This window comes from Paroedura picta, chromosome 1 (genome assembly GCF_049243985.1).
Source record: "Paroedura picta isolate Pp20150507F chromosome 1, Ppicta_v3.0, whole genome shotgun sequence".
Lineage (NCBI taxonomy): Eukaryota > Metazoa > Chordata > Lepidosauria > Squamata > Gekkonidae > Paroedura > Paroedura picta.
The window spans coordinates 151,232,546-151,249,308 of record NC_135369.1 but is presented as its reverse complement, the minus strand read 5'-3'; the positions used below and the strand labels follow the sequence as shown (position 1 = coordinate 151,249,308).

At 45.0% G+C, this 16,763-nt stretch overlaps 1 protein-coding gene across 6 annotated transcripts in view; it reads left to right on the top strand.

The window, feature by feature from the left end:
• Positions 1-16,763, top strand: part of LRRC1 (leucine rich repeat containing 1) — a 121,637-nt gene that overhangs the window by 100,289 nt on the left and 4,585 nt on the right. For 2 of the 6 annotated variants that reach the window (XR_013226366.1, XR_013226361.1), the window contains exons 16-17: positions 1,929-2,014; positions 4,468-4,616. Coding sequence is in view for 1 of the 6 variants with exons in the window: in XM_077308830.1 (XP_077164945.1) it covers positions 10,797-11,003; positions 12,935-13,177 (450 nt within the window). In the remaining 5 variants the exon portion in view is untranslated. Of the gene's footprint in view, positions 1-1,928; positions 2,015-2,225; positions 3,641-4,467; positions 4,617-10,796; positions 11,004-12,934; positions 13,178-16,763 lie in introns of those variants that run through there. The other 4 variants (XR_013226364.1, XR_013226365.1, XR_013226362.1 and 1 more) reach the window with 4 other exon arrangements.

Here is a 16,763-nt window from a genome sequence, read left to right as displayed (position 1 = left end):
AGTTGGTTGGGGTGGTTTCTAGGTGGGTGGCATAACAATGATAATGCAAATTGTCAGTGCTCAGAGGAAATGCAAATGGTCAGTGCTCAGTGTTATTGCATGGGAACTTAATCCAGCTCTGCAGACAGCGAAGGAGTAGGAAACCCAATTTAATTGACAGTAGAAGAAGAAGAAGAGTTGGCTCTTATATGCCGCTTTTCTTTACCTGAAGGAATCTGAAGCGGCTTACAATCCCCTTCCCTTCCCCACAACAGACACCCTGTGAGGGAGGTGAGGCTGAGAGAGCCCTGAGATTACTGAAGAAGAAGAGTTGGTTCTTCTATGCTGCTTTTCTCTACCCAAAGGAGTCTCAAAGTGGCTTACAGTCACCTTCCCTTTCCTCTCCCCACAACAGACACCCTGTGAGGGAGGGGATGATGAGAGAGCCCTGAGATTACTGAAGGAGAAGAAGAGTTGGTTCTTATATGCCGCTTTTCTCTACCCGAAGGAGACTCATGACTTACGGCCGCCTTCCCTTTCCTCTCCCCACAACAGACACCCTGTGAGGTGGGTGAGACTGAGAGAGCCCTGAGATTCATGCTCGGTCAGATCAGCCTTTATCAGTGCTGTGGTGAGCCCAAGGTGGCTGGCTGCATGTGGGGAGTGCAGAATTGAACCTGGCATGCCAGATTAGAAGTCCACACTCCTAACCACTACACCAAACTGCATTTATATTCTGATTGCTATTCAGTTGTGTATGATGTTGTATGCTGTGTGCTGTGTAAGCCCTGGTTCACACTGTTGTGATCTCTGAGCAGTGCGAGTTCAGCCATGTGCTTGTATGGCTGAACTCACATTAAATTTGGAAGAAAAAAGGCATATGTGCCTTCTTTTTTCCTGCAGTGGAATCTGATTGCATGGGTCTTAATCTCACCTATGCAATCAGATTCCTATGCGAGTTCACAAATCGCAGTGCAGTTTGCACAGGGTAGTGTGAACTGGAATGGTGGTGGAGGGACCGACTCTGTAATTGTGCCGGTTCCCACACCACACCAGTTTGAGCCTGAAATAAAAGTGGAGTTCCACCAATATGGGCACTGGTGAGGCTTCTTCATTTTATCTTCAAAATAAGATATGTGCAGTATACATAGGAAATTGTTCAGTTTTTTTTTTTTTAAACGATAGTCCGGCCCTCCAATGGTCTGAGGGACAGTGAACTGGCCCCCTGTTTTAAAAGTTTGAGGACCCCTGTTCTAGAGCCTATTCTGCACACAATAGATAGTGCACTTTCAGTGCACTTTAGAAGTAGATTTTCCTTTTCTGCACAGGACAATCCAGCTGCCAAAGCACATTGAAAGTGCATTAGCCTAATATGATACATTTGTCGGTTTTCTCTTATTCATAAACTGAATGTATGGGGATGGGACTGAAATTTGTACCAGGCAGTGATTGTATCCTGTAAATATTTCCTGTGCCTTTTTCTTGTCTTCCCCTTCCCATTGTGGGGGCAGTGTCATGGGAACAAAGGTGGTGCTGGTAGGAGTTTAACAGAATTTTATTTTTCTGATTCCTTTTTCCACCTCACTTCCTTCCATTGAATCCATTGGTTAATCAGCTGTAGCAGAATGCAGCTAGTTCTGTTTTTTTATTGAGCAGTTAAGGTGTAAATTCTCTTTACCCAATGAGCCATGGATTGTGGAGGTCAAGATACCTATGTATAACAACCATTATGCTGGAATTTAACATGCATGCCAGAACATAGATTTGCTTTTAATAAATACTGTTCTCATTAGGATGGAAAATGGCACTCCACATACACTGCCTTGAGATGTCACATTGAGGGGTGATATATAAGCTGAATGAATAAATAAAATAATGTGTTTTCACAGGGTGAGGTTTTGGGTATTTGTTTTCTTTTTCAGAATTGCTCTTCACTCTTTGCCTTGCAGGGAAAGAAGGCATCCTCAGAAGTGAAGATCGTAGGGTGGGAGAGTGGCTCCAGCTACTGTTGAACATGCTGAGACAATAGTATTTGGTAGGTAACAAAACGTCAGAACTTTCTCTCCCTCCCTTCTTCTGTTCTTTTGCCTTTTCAATATGATTTTAGTGCAAAATTCAAGTACTGTTTCTTAGCCCTGGTAGTAGCAGACAAATATAGTTTATATAAAGGCGAGTAGTAGAAGTCTCATATCACTGTGCCTTGGTTCTTATTCTTATTTACACTGTGTGGCTTTTTTCTCCCTTAGAAATTGTTGCAGAGGGAAATATGCTTCCAGTTCCCTGCTAAGGGTCTGTATTTGCTAAAAGGTCTGGGATAATGAGGGGAAAGATCATATTGCACCATAAAAATACTTGCTGATGCTTGGGCTGTGATCACATACATAATGTGGGATTATGCATCTTGGTTTGGTTCTCAATGAGGTGGTAAGCCTGTGACTCTATATTTATATATGTGTGTATATCTATAACTATAATAAATGTCCTAAAGGCTTTTGGGGCCTTACACTTTAAGGGCCAATGAGTTCCCATGGCTGTGTGCTCCTACAGCCTCATTAGCCAGCCACCCAACAGCTGGCCAACCAGGCTTTGTGTCCTGTCCCTGGAAACTGTCCACTCTTGGTGGTGGCATGGAGGGAAAAAGGACTGGCTGCTGCCACGCCACCCCCCTGCCCCACCCTCAAGAGCGCTGCTGCAGCCTGCGCAGCTGGCAGCAGGGCTTTTGGGGCTGGCAGGGAGGGAGAAAGGACTGGCCACCCCCCCCCTAAAAGCTCCTGGGGTGGTGGGGAAGGAGAAAGTAATGGCCGCCACCATGGTCCCTCGCCCCCGAAAGCCCCACCACAGCCTCCCCAGCCCTTGCTGAGGCTCTTGGGGGTGGCACTGAGGGAGAAAGGATTGGCCGCCACCGTGGCCCCTCTGCTCCCAAAAGTCCCTATGCGGCCCTTGACAGGGCTCTTAGGGCTTGTGGGGAGGGGAAAAGCACTGCCCTGCGCAGCCCTTGGCAGGGATCATGGGAGTAGCAGGGAGGGAGAAAGTGCTGGCCGCCGCAGGCCCCCCCATGGCCTACACGCCCCTCACTGGGGCTCTGGAAGGTGGTGGGGAGGGAGAAAGGACTCGCTGCTGTCACCTCTCTGCCACCCCCGAAAACCTAACTGGGCCTGTTGGGCATGGCAGGGATGGGGGGAGAACCGGGTGGGAGTGGCCTGCCTGCCAGCCCCTACACCCCACCCCAAAAAGCTACACCGTGGCCTACTTGGCTCTTTTGGTGGAGGGGGGGTGGCCACCTGACAGTGCCTCCTCCCGCCCAACCACTCCAGTCCTTGCCTGGTCTTCCCGGGCCAGGGGCAATTGCCTAGTGCCCATTGTATTCCGGAATACAACAGGCTTTGCCCCTAATAATGTAAGATATACATATACACAGAGAAACAGACAGACAGACAGAATCCCAGTGCATAGAACACAAGCATGTTAGGAAATTATTCCAGCCTAGCATTAATCCTAACTTGCTAGTTTTACTTTGGGAAATAGATGAAGTCAAATTTGCTCTAAGCATCAGGATACAAAGTTAGCTGTTTCTACTAATATTTCAGAAAGCTGGTACAGTGTAGTGATCAAGAGTGAGCCAGGACGTTCCAATCTTGCTTCAGTTTCTCATTTTGGGCAGGTAGGGTGATGTCTAGCAGTTTGAACTCCCTTATAAGGATAACATACCTTAGGATTGTTTGCCAGGATGACTCAGGTAATTTGTACGAAGTATTAAGAACAGTATAAACCATAATAGAAGAAGAAGCTTTGGGCAAAGGAGAAGTGGTAAATAAGGCACCTGTAGAAGTAATTTGTTTGGAATGGATAATGTTTCTTCTGCAACATATCAATGTGATCACAGTGACTGGTAAATGTTAGCCATTTGTGCAAAATTTGCAGCAATTGTTGCCTTGGGTCTAGATTTCCTTTCACAGTGAGTTCAGAGAAACTGAACAAGCATCTGAGATGCAGATTGGACTATTCTGTTCTTATTAAAATGCTTTTTGGAATAAAGCTAAATACAGAAGTTTATTATTATTTATTTTATTTATTTATTGTATTTATATACTGCCCTCCCCGAAGGCTCAGGGTGGTTTACATAGGAAACCAGGAAAGAGTAATTGATCTTGAAAAATTCTATATTCCAACTTTCAGCCCTACCCAAACTTTTATCAGTCATCCTATTCAAACTGTAAAAAGCCCCCTCTAATGCAGTGGTCTGTATCCTCCCCAACTCTCGCTGCTTTTACTCTGTCTTGGTTATGGCATTTTAAAAAATCTGAATGCCCTCAGGAAATTCTTCAGCGCTTTCTTTTGAATGCACATAGTGACCTTTTAATTTTAAATAAAACTTCCCAACAAGAAAGTTAGCCTAATGCGCTTAAGTAACTTTATGCTCTGCAATGCGGGAACCCTTTACCCCAGGCTTTGCTTACATTAATGACTTTCCATTTGTTTTCTCTGCAGATTGAGATCCTGAAAAGTTTGCTGATCCAAGTTTGCTTGGCTGTTTGTTTAAAACCATGTTAATCTTTAACAGCAGAGATGTAACAACAGTAGCAGTATGAAAATCTTAATTTTGTTAATGGCCAATAAAACTGTACTTGTAAATAAAAGTGTATCTGTGTGTATGATGGGATTGGGAGTGGCAAGCAGTAGTGTTGTCCTTCCTCTTTCACCTCCCAGGTTGCATTTACTTGAGGGACTGCCTACTTCCTTATGCCCCCCGCAGGGCACTTCGCTCTGCAGGTAAGGCCCTCCTTAGCAAGCCCTCCACCACAACCCTTTGCCCAGGGCCCCCTCCCTTTACCTGCTGCTGGCTCCAGGCACTGAGGCGCATCTTAGAGCAAAGAGGCTAGAGTCCAGGGATGGAGGGCAGGAGCTGCATGGGCAGGGCCAAAGCTGGCTGCACCCTGATTGGCCCTATTCCAACTTGGACAGCCGGACACATTCCACCCCCCAGGCTGTTTCACAAATATATAGAGGAACCATGGATAAGGATAAGAAGGACAGATGGATTCCCAAGACAAACAGGCAATCATTTCTCAATTCTGGTGCAAGACAGACGGCAACCTGAACAAAAGCCTCAATCATTGCAGCAAAACTCTGGAATTCCCTGGAAGTTTGATCCGTTCCTTGCTACCACTGCCTTCTGCCAGCAAGTGAAAACTTTATAGTCATTTGGCTTTCCCTATTGACTCTCCTTCCTGTTTAATTTACTATTTTACATATATGTATTGTTTTAAAATCTGGCCTGTTGTTTGCTTCAGCAATGCTTATACTAAAATTTGTATCATACAAAGAAAACCTGACCTGGATGGTCCAGACAAGCCAGATCTCAGCCACTAAGCAGGAAAGATGCTGCCACTGAGGCAGTATACAAATGTTATAAATAAAATATAGCTAGTCCTGGGAGAGGAGGAAGTCCGGGGTCACTCTGCAGAGGCAGGCAACAGCAAAACCACCTCTGAGCATCTCTTGTCCTGAAAGCCCTGTGGGGTCACCGCACATCGGCTACTACTTGACTGTAATTTACACACGTTTTAAAGTTGCTTTTAATGTTTTTTAAAGCCTCCTTGAGGGCCCTAATGGGCAAAAAGACAGAATACAAGTGTGTTAAAACAAAAATGATTTCCCAAAGCCTTATTTTCACTGAAGTAGTAAACTTCTGTCTGGGCTGAACCACTGTAGGCTGCAATGAAAAGTTAGAAGCTTGGACCTTAAGTAGGATCCATACCATGGCATTGTACCCATTCACCTCCTGCATTTTCCTGTCTGCACAGGCAAATCCAGAGTGTGGATTATTCACAGTAGCACAATGTGTAGACTGCCTTGGTACAGTTGCCAACTTCTAGGTGGGAGGGAGGGGGCAATCTTTTCTCCCAAGTTTACATTTGACCTCCACATTGCCAGGAGGAGTTCCCCTGGGGAAAATAGTAGCTGCAGAGGGCAAATTCTAGGGCATCACATGGCTCCCTCCCCAAACCCTGCACTGTCTATTCCAGGGGTAGTCAAACTGCGGCCCTCCAGATGTCCATGGACTACAATTCCCAAGAGAATTCCCATGGGAATTGTAGTCCATGGACATCTGGAGGGCCGCAGTTTGACTACCCTTGGTCTATTCTCATGAATGAAAGGCCAAAAAACATTGTGGACTTTACTCTGCCACACTGACAAGAAGTGCTGGGGGGAAAATATATCAGAAGGAAGCCGTAGTTGACCGTCTTGCATCAAATATACCTCTTGCATCTGTAACCACATGGGATCCATAATTTCTTTGTATGTTCTAAAATCAACATAAATCCATGAGATTAAATCAATGAAGGAGTAGGACATGCCACTTTCAATAATAATATCCTAAGGGTGAAATCAGCCTTCAGAAGTCTGAACTCATTTTTATTTTTAGTATCTGTATAACTTATTCAGCATTTTTTATTGGGAGTGGGAGTGGGGTTTCAGGATGTTCAGCTCTTACTGTTTTTTTACTTTGGAATCTGCTCTTGTTTCTTCTCTGGAAGGGAAAGTAGAATATCACTCTTGTAAGAGAAACTTTTCTTCCACAAATCCCAGAAATGCAAAATGACTCGTTGCGCCTTGCATTATATAACCAAATTAGCAGTTCCTTTGTTTTTCTCTTTTGATTGTGACAGAGCTCATCACTTCATTTTGCTTACAGTGTGTAAATTATCATGCTGCGTTGAGGCAGCCCCAAATGTGACATCATTCCTACATCATTCCTACACTGGAACTAGGTTGGGGAATGAAGCAGCATCTGTGCTGGTGTTTCCAGGCTGCATGTCCAGAGGGAATGTTTAAGGCAGGGGTAGTCAAACTGCGGCCCTCCAGATGTCCATGGACTACAATTCCCATGAGCCCCTGCCAGCGAATGCTGGCAGGGGCTCATGGGAATTGTAGTCCATGGACATCTGGAGGGCCGCAGTTTGACTACCCCTGATTTAAAGGCATGCCGTGTCATGACATTTGGCTTTTCTCTCATTCCACACAAAAGATTCAAAATGCAGGATGAAATCAAGGGGACTGTTTCTTATTGGACCTATCCTATGAGTTTACCATTCTAAATAATGAGAAACATTTTGTGAAGCTAATTAGAATGCATTTGGCTGCTTGTAGGGATTTGTCTTGAACTTTTGCAGTTCCTTGCATCTCCTTTCTGTTTGGACTCTCATCCTTCACTGTTAAGTCGGATCTCCTGCTCCAGCCAGAAGACACTGCTTTTGGCTTTTTGAGGTTCTGGAGCCAAGCTTCCCCATGGGACCCTGTGCCTTGGGCTCTGAATATACTGATCGATGCTGAGGGGTTAAAATCAGGCTACTGTAGTTCTAGTCTTCATCCCGCAAAACAGGATGCAGTACAGAAGACGGTTAGCTAAATGGAAGCCTCCTACAGTTCAATGTAACCCTTTTGTAAGGCAAAATGTACAGCCAGCCAATTGGTCATCTGTATTTGCCCACTATATCCTCTTCCGGGATATAACAACGCAGTGTCAGCATGCAGGTCCGTGTCTTTTGCTTGTGTGGAAAGTGATGGAGACCGGTGAGTTAAGACTCACACTGCTTACCCGTTATGTTTGGTAACAGGCTTGTGGAACGACATTTTTGGGCCACACTGGCTAGGATTCTTAACCTAGCTTCACTCCTTATATAGTATCTAGGTCAGTAGAAAACGAGCTCTGGTTATGGAGTATGGCTGCTGCAGTCTTGCCTCACGGCTAATCTGTCTTGAAGCACCATTCTGTCAGCATGGCCAGCAGGAGGAGTGGGAAGATGCAAGCCAAGTTTGTGCACATTTCTATTTAAGCTGGAGGCAGGACCAATCAGAGGGAGGAAGAAGTTGGAGGACCATTTGGCCTGGCCCTCAAGCTCAAAGGGGGACTCAGACACTTGGTGTGTGTGCATGTGCGTGTGCATGCATGCATTTGACAAATTTCACAACTTATTTCTCTGGGGATCCCCTTCGGGGCATCATATTTGTGCTCTTTGAGGCATGGGGTCTTTTGTGTTTGTGTAGAAAAAAACAGAATTGGTCTGGGACTCTCTTGAATGCTGATAAAATGAAGGAGGAGGAGGCTGGTGAGCACATCAGTCAGATGCACATTTTTGTTCATTGACAGTAGAACTGGATATATGAATGCACTCAAAAACTTCGAAGTGATGCAAGGATGAGTTTCTCCGACACACACAAGCTTCCTGCCCCTAACTTGAATGAGCTCCGTGTCTTGAGTGGCAAGTTGCTGCACGTAAGATGCCATCTGATCATTTAATATTTCTCACTTCCCTGGCCGCCTCCATTTTCGGGAAGCTCCTCAAGGTTTGGGAGGTAGTGCCGTGGAGAGGGGAGGGAGAACACGGGGGATAGGATGCCACTGGCCGCTCCTCCTCTGTAGTTCCTCCGTGTAAACTGATCTCTGTAGGAGTTGCAATTTTTAGAGAACTCCTGACCACACCTGGGTATTGGTAAGCCTACTGATATCTTCTTTATGGTGCGTGTTGGGGGAGAAGCTTCAGAAAATTCTCTGATTTACCACAAGGTAATAGATTTTGTCATCTTCTGACAGCCTGAGGCCTAGCATTGCTGCTTGCTGCTCAGATATCAGAGTTCATGTATTATTTACTTTTTAACTGCAAGAACATGATGATTATTTTAAATGAATTGTATATGTTTTAAGCCAGGGGTAGTCAAACTGCGGCCCTCCAGATGTCCACAGACTACAGCGAATGCTGGCAGGGGCTCCTGGGAATTGTAGTCCATGGACATCTGGAGGGCTGCAGTTTGACTACCCCTGTTTTAAGCAATGCCTTATAATGTAAGTCCCAGAGGTTTTAGCCTGACCTCCATTGTCCTGACAAGGCAGGGTCAACCACCTACCATTTCATAATTGAGATGGTTTGATAGAACTGGGGCAACATTGTGCCATTTTCCCCTTGGCTGCAGGTGTTCCGTGGATGGGATTACCACTAGGATCCAAGTGACAAGCTAGGGGAAATAATCTGTATGTTATTTGAACAATATGCAACAAAAACCACTAGATGGTACTATTGCAGACAGAGTGTGAGCTTGAGTATCGTGGCAGAAAGTGAAGAAGAGGAAGATCTGACAGTAAAAGGGAAAATCAAATGATTGTGACGTCATATTTTCCTCCTGTCACTAGATTCCTGATTTCAAGACCATTTCTTACGGAAACTGAAACATATCATTTATAGAAACTAGACCTCCAGAAATATTGTCCAGATGCCTAGAATGCATTAAGCATATAACCCATGGAAAGATACAAAAATGAAAAGCATGTATTTTAAATTTCATTTAAATGATAATTTAAAAATCCCAGTAGAAATTGCTGGAATAAAATTATTACTGATGTCCTTAAAAAAACCTTTGCATACCTAAGTAAATTGGAGTTTGGCAAATGTGAGCAACCAGTGGAATGTTTGTAGATACTCTGGCTGCCTGGATGGTACACAAAAAAGCATCAAAAGAGGATGCTGTTTGTCTTAATAGACATGTTAACCTGCTTTTCCTCCAAGGAACTCAGAGATCCCCCTCTCCCTCCTCACAACACCCCTACAAGGCAGGCTAGCCTGTGGAAGAAAGATTTGGCCAGTCCTGTACTGCAGTGGTCCCCAACTTTTTTATCACTGGGGACCGGTCAACGCTTGACAATTTTACTGAGGCCCGGAGTGGGGTAGTCTTTTGCTGAGCGACGTCATCGCCTGAACCCCTGCTCCACTTGCTTTCCCGCCGGCGCCGCTGACTTCCTGCCACCCATTGGGGGGCGCTGCCAGCAGCAGCTGTGCAGTGCCACACCAAGGGGGAGCACCAGCCATGGCGGCCACTGGAGAGCACTAAAGGTGAGCTGACGGCAGAGTGGCAGGGCAGCCCCTGAGGCAGCAGCCGGAGAGGAGGATGAGGAGGAGTTGTGGCCCTGTACCAAGTGATCTACGGACTGGCACCGGTCTCCAGACCGTGGGTTGGGGACCACTGCTGTACTGTCCTAGTGACACTCTGACTCTACTGCACATACTAGCTCCTTTGAGTTCTTTAGGATACAAATAATATAATGAAAGACGCTGCACCAGATTTTTATTCCTCTAGTCTGTACGTGTTTCAGAATACTGTTCAAGCTAGTCTGGTAGTTTACAGGCCTAGTTAAGGTGGCTGTTATTGGAGAAGAACCCTGTTTTGACCCATATCTCTGACGTGAGTGGGCTTTGAATGAAACTGAACTGCGCTGCTAATTCTCATCTAGCAAATTAAGCATTTGGATGAGTAAGACAAGGAATCTCATGCTTTACCTCCATGCTTACAGAGTTTGTTGAGAAATTAGGATTTTATCTAAACCACTGCCAGTTGTGTAATGCTCAAGTTGACTTGTGAAATTGAAACCACAAGGTGGCATTCAGAGTGTATTTGACATGCATGAAGCTCTTCAGAGTAAAGGCCGAGGGGAAATGGTGGACTGGTGAGTGGGATTTGTGTCCTGAAAAGCTTAAGTTACCAATATATACCAGTCTTCTTCTGTGATTCTTTTGTCATTGCATAGTGCAGCGTGTGGTCAGTGTTTTTGCCATTGCCCACTCACTGGTGATTCCTGTTGACTGCTTGACTCATTCACACAGTTGGTGGATTTAATACACTTCTGGTTGGCTGGCCCATTGGAAACTCTGAGTGAAAAGTTGATCCCTCTAGCTGATCTTCACTTGCTTGGCAATTTGACATCTGCATATACAGACGCTGAATTAAACCTGTTAAGTTCTTGTGCTTTTTAACTTTTCTTCTAGGAATCTATCAAATGGATTCCCAAGTCTCCAAAGTTGCATGGCAGTCATAACTGGAGTTCCCAGGGATCTCGTTGGGCTTCTCTGAAGGGCAAGGAGAGCACCCATGGCAGTAGTCTCTACAAATTCAGTTCAACCAATGAAAAGTGGAAAGAAGGAAGAATCAGTCCTGAGCAAGAAGCAGAGGAGCTGGAGGATCCTGATGAGGATGTATGTTGTAATTCAGTTCTGTAGACTCGGTAACCTTTTAATATTTATACTAGATTTAAAGCCCATTTTATTCTGTAATAAAATGGGCGCTAGGCCCCCTTCCCCGGGGAAAACTTTGCAGGGCGAAGGCTTCCTGGGGCCTGGCGCGCCCTGGCCACCCGCCCACGACCTGGGGCGTTCTCCCTGTCTGCGACATGGCGAGGCTGTTCCTGGGGCCGAGAGAAGGCCCCCGCCTACCACGGGGGCCCCCCAGCATTAAGGGTCCCGGGGCGGGAAAGTTGGAGGAGAACGCGGTTGGAGGAGAACGCGGCTGGAGGACTCACCGTGCGGGCTGCCTTCTTTGTCTGCATGGCGACTCCCCGGCTGGGCCAGGCCAGGCGAGGCCAGGCAGCTCCCCATTGGCTGCGTGGCCCTGGATGGACACTTGGAGGGCCCAATCAGGAGCCACTTTGTGGCTCCTGATTGGGCCCTCTGAGTTTTTATCCCGGAGAGGGTTCGCCCTTTCTCTTCCCATGTTGCCCTTACTCAATTATTACTGCTGCTCCGCAGGAGCAGTTAAAGATACTGGCACAAGAAAGTCCATTTTATTTGTGTCTGGAAGCATTTGTTATAAATACATCTCCAGGTATATCTAAGGCAGCATTTCTCAACCTTTGGATCCTGATCCAAAAGTGAGTTGTGAAACCAGGTCCCGTGCTTTAAGAGAAGAATAGTTGGTTCTTATATGCCGCTTTTCTCTACCCAAGGGAGTCTCAAAGCGGCATACATTCGCCTTCCCTTTCCTCTCCCCACAACAGACACCCTGTGAGGTGGGTGAATCTGAGAGATCTGTGATATTACTTCTTGGTCAGAACAGCTTTATCAGTGCTGTGGCAAGCCTAAGCTCACCCAGCTGGTTGCATGTGGGGGAGCACGGAATAAAACCTGGCTTGCCAGATTAGAAGTCCATGCTCCTAACCACTACACCAAGCTGGTGTATGCTCTGTGGTTTAAAGAGGTTCATCATAGCAAGTAAACTTGGACCAAAGCAGAGAGAACTATTGGCCTAGAGCATATGATGCAGTTTCCTTGTTGGACCTATGTAGGTCTGGGCTTATTGGTGCCTGAATAAGAGATGTACACTGTCTTAAATTCATGGAAGAAAAGTGGGATACAAAAATAACAAAGGAACAATAGATATTGATTCCAGCTTAAACAGTTCATGTTGACTGGTATGATGGAAAGCTCCTGTGATTGTCTAATTGTTTTCTAGTAGTAAGCTTTTGTACTCTGGTTTACAATCCATTCTGTTTGCTGCTGTCATCCCATCTGTTCCTAAAAATGTGTCAATAAGAACAGTTTTTTTTCTTAAAGTAGTATTCCTTCCACTCCCAAAGTCTAAAAGATGGTTTTCCAACTGTAGATGTTTGACTAATACAACAGAAGCCCATGTTTTCAAAATATACCCATTAGCTTTGAAATGTGCCAGCAACCCTTGTGTTTTAACAAAAAACTGTCTCTTTCTGGATATAGGAACGGTGAATGGAAAGCAGTACAATTCACTAAAGAAAAGCAATTATAGCTCTTCATGTTTTCTCATGGCTATAACTATAGATAATTAATATTCTGGGGGGGAGGGGGTGGCCCTTCTTATGCTTAGTTTCTTGAGATTCATGAGATTTATGTGCATGAATGTATTTGTGTACACATACATAAAACAAAAGCCTCAGACATCTCTTACTTTATACCATTTTCCTTCTCAGGTAACATATATAACAATGCCGTTGCTTTTCCGTTGTGACCCAACTGCTTTATTGATGCAACATTACATCCATGTTTTTGGCTTAATTCAACACAACCAGAACTTTTACATTTTGTTTAAAGTGCCTCCATTTCGATGATATTAATACTGTGTTTTAACAATGATTCTTTCTCTTAAAAAACAAAAACAGGAACCTGTATCCAAATTCTCTGGGAGTCTTTTTGATACTCGAGACACCATCCGAGATCAAAAAAATGCTAGAGTCGCTTTCCAGGACAGACAGAAAGGAGCAGCGAAGATGAAATCCTTTCCAGCACTCAGCAATAAGCACCCAGTTCCAACTGCAGCCCCCAAAGATGCCAACAGAAGGTCTTCAAAGGAAACCAAAGAGCATGTCCCAAGAACCGCAGGGGCAAGTGAGCCACCCTTGAAGGTAATTGGTCAACAGTGGGACTCTTTCATCTTAATTCAGCACTCTGGAGCTGAAAGGTATTAAGTGATGACAGGCCAAGCCTCCTTTTTCCCAAAGTGACAGAGCAAGCAATGGTCAATAATATCTTCAATTTGAGGTATGCAGGGTCCTCTTTAGGCAGCTGGGTCAAAGAATAGCGGGGCTATGTACCTAAGGGTACAGAGCAAGTCTAGCTAACTTTCTGGAAAAGGGTTCTCTACCTAGGGTTGTCATATATTGAACTGGCCCCTGTACCTGTATGTTTAACAATAACTTGATCTTCAGAAACAGTAGGTCTAGTTCCGCACAGGCAGAAAAAGCCAAAAGGGCGGTCATATCGAAGTGGGGCAAATTCCCACTTCCGCATGATGCAGCTGCTGGGCAGGTCCCCTCTTGGGCCTGCTGTGGATTGGGCCCTCAGTTGGCCCTGGCTAATGGAATGCAGGAGAATCAGTGCAGGAGCCAACAGGGCCTGTCCTGCAGTAGTCCTGGCTTCTCCCTGCCCTACAGTGGCCTAAAGGGGGCAAAATATGCCCTTGTTGGCTTCGCCGCACAATGGAGCGGACCAGGACATTGTTTTTTATTTTGCAGGAAAGTGGGATTTCGCTCTATGCAATCCCACCTTTCTGCAAAAATAACACACACACTCACAGACACACAATCCCTCTAGCATGGCAGAACCATTCTGCTGCCGCTGTGTTTCCCAGGGGTACACATCTCAGCAGAACACCAGGAAGCTGCGGTGCATAAAGCTCCTCAGCACCACACTGCCAGCGGTCTGGAGCAGCCGCTGTGGTGCAGAATGGGCCGTAATCAGTCTTTTCATAGCATGCCGATGAATGATGTCATATGCCTCTCACCTCAGTTTCATCTTTGCTTTTGAAGGCCCAGACATAGGCCTAGGCCATCCCCATCTCCACCCCAAATAAGATGGTTCAGCTTAGGAGTTGGAAGTCTTACTTCTGAAGATGGTGGTATTTTGTTTGCCCTCACACTGAAACCAAAAGTTATACATGCACATGGGGATGTAATTAGAAACCTGAATAATGCAAATAGGAGGGGCTGCCTCACTGACTTGGATCAGGCACCTGCCTGTAGTTCCATGTTGGGAACAATTTCCGAGCATGTAGGGCCTGATTAATCTCAGCACTTGGCACTCAGGAAGAGGGGGCTTAAACTTTCCCCCGAGCTGAAATGCCTCCTAAGGAGCATTTGTGAAACTTAACCTGTTTCCCAGTGGGGCATTTGTTTCTCCCTGCAGCCATTTCAGGACAGAAAATTTGTTCAGGGGGAAATCTGAAGCCTTCTTTTCTTATGCACTTAAGAACTGATCTTCCAACACAGAACTCCAGATTCCCATCCGATTGTCTGTATGACCCTCATGAATCAGAAAGATATCTTTCTAGGAATGTTTCTACTCTTTTTTGTATGGTCTTTGCTTAGATAAAGTTGTCTTCAAACTTACTGCAAGAACCAGTGTCCTTGTGGTGTTTCTAGCAATTTCCGGGGATTCTTTCATGCCAACCTCAATTACAATACTCGTCTAGGACATGATTACTGTCTTTAAGTATTTGAAAGGTTGTCAGAGGAGAGCAGGGAAACGTTCCTGTTGGCAGCAGAGGACTTGCAGTAATGGGTTTAAACTACATGGAGAACGATATCAGGGGTAATATTTTCATAGTCAGAGTAGTTCAGCAGTGGAATAGGCTGCTTAGGAAGGTGGTGAGCTCCCCCTCACTGACAGTCTTCAAGCAGCGGCTGGACAGATATCCTGGAGGCTTTAGGCTGATCCTGCATTGAGCAGGAGATTGGACTAGATGGCCTGAATGATTCTACATCTGCTTATCAGAGTGAGAATGAGTCCAGGAAGAAAGCATCCCATGCATGGATTACTTTTCACCAAAAGTGCAACTCATAAAGCCATACCATAATTGGTTACATTTGTTGAGTATATGAAACGGACATACTGTAAGCCATTAAGAATAATTGTAGAAAGCCATGCAAGAAATCATTGCCTTAAGGATCAAGCTAAAACAACAATTAAGTGCATCTTGGCTTGGCAAAGTCATATATGAAAAAAAATTAAGACCGGCTTTATTTCATTATGAAATGGTATTCTTTTACACGAGAGGCGAATGCTTAGATTGTGCTCCTGCCAGAGGCGCATGGGGGTGGGAGGGGAGAAAGATTTCTCTAAGATTTGATGATTCTCTAAGATTTGAAGCTCTGCTCTTGGAAACAGGCAAGGATTAACCAGCCAGAGGGGGGAAAAACAGTTTGCCTATGAAGTGCATGTGTTCTGACAACATACTGAAACAGATAATAGACATATGAAAGCTGCCTTGCACAAAGTCAGCCTGTTGTTCCATGTAGCTCTGCAGTGACTGCTTTGACTTGCAGCTGCTCCCCAAATTTTTAGACAGAGAAATGTGATTCCTAACAACTGCTCTGTGTCATATTTAACTGGAGATGCTTGACTCTGGGACATTGTGCATGAGAGGCATGAGAACTACCTCTGAGTTACTGGCCTTTCCCATAATGATTCCAATGTTATGAACACTAGTCCAGCACTTGCCCTTTGGCTTCACGAACAGGGATTGGTGCCATTGACTAGCATACTGATATAAACCCACCTCCTAGTTCCCTGGCATGCAGATCCAGCAAATTGGATAGAAATATTGGTGCTTCTGAGAAAGTCATACATCTCTCCCCCTTTGTCTCCTGAAATGATGCCTACCCTTCCAGCTTCCCCAGATTAGTAGAATACATTGCTGGAATAAAAATACACTTTGTGTGTGAGCAGTATGCAATAAAGTAATTTTAAAAAGTCAGGGTAGTCTTTTTATTTAATCTCACAGGGACTGTGCTTCAGGAAATTTAAATACAGATGATGGTAGACTGGTGCAGGAGAAATAAGTGAGGTCCATATTCTCTCCTCTGCTTTTCTGTAAACAAAGCCTATTTTGATGAACGGAGGATTCTTAGCTTGAATTTCAAAAACTGAAATTGACAATTCTGGCATTTTACATTCAGTCTCGTATATACTATGTGTATGTGTGGTTTTTATTGAGATTGAATGTTTTTCATTTATGATGCTATCTGCCCTGAGCCATCTAGGAAAGGGCAGGATATAAGAAGGAAATTATTGTTGCTGCTGTTATTATAATAGGTTAACCGTGAAGTCTCCCATGCTTGTATTCCCTTATTTTTCATCCCCTTTTATTGTTTCCAGCAAGTGTTCTGAAAGAGAAAGATTCTCTATAATAGCCTCACAGGAACAGCACCTCAGACGCTATAACAACCAAACCAGAGAACAACCAAACCAAATTTCCTGCACGTGCTTTGAACCGGCCATTGAGTAGCCACTCTAGTTCTTTGCCAGATAACCGTCATTGTGTGCAGTCCAAGGGGGAGCCATGGAATTAGCTTTGCTGGTGGAAAATACTCATCCCCACATAAAGAAAACGATGAGGTGCATTCCATCATTCAAACGTTTGCCAAGAACAGCTTCTTGTGAGAGGATAAAGTCATTCAGTGAAGCTTGTCCTGTTCTCCCACGGGCTCTTTG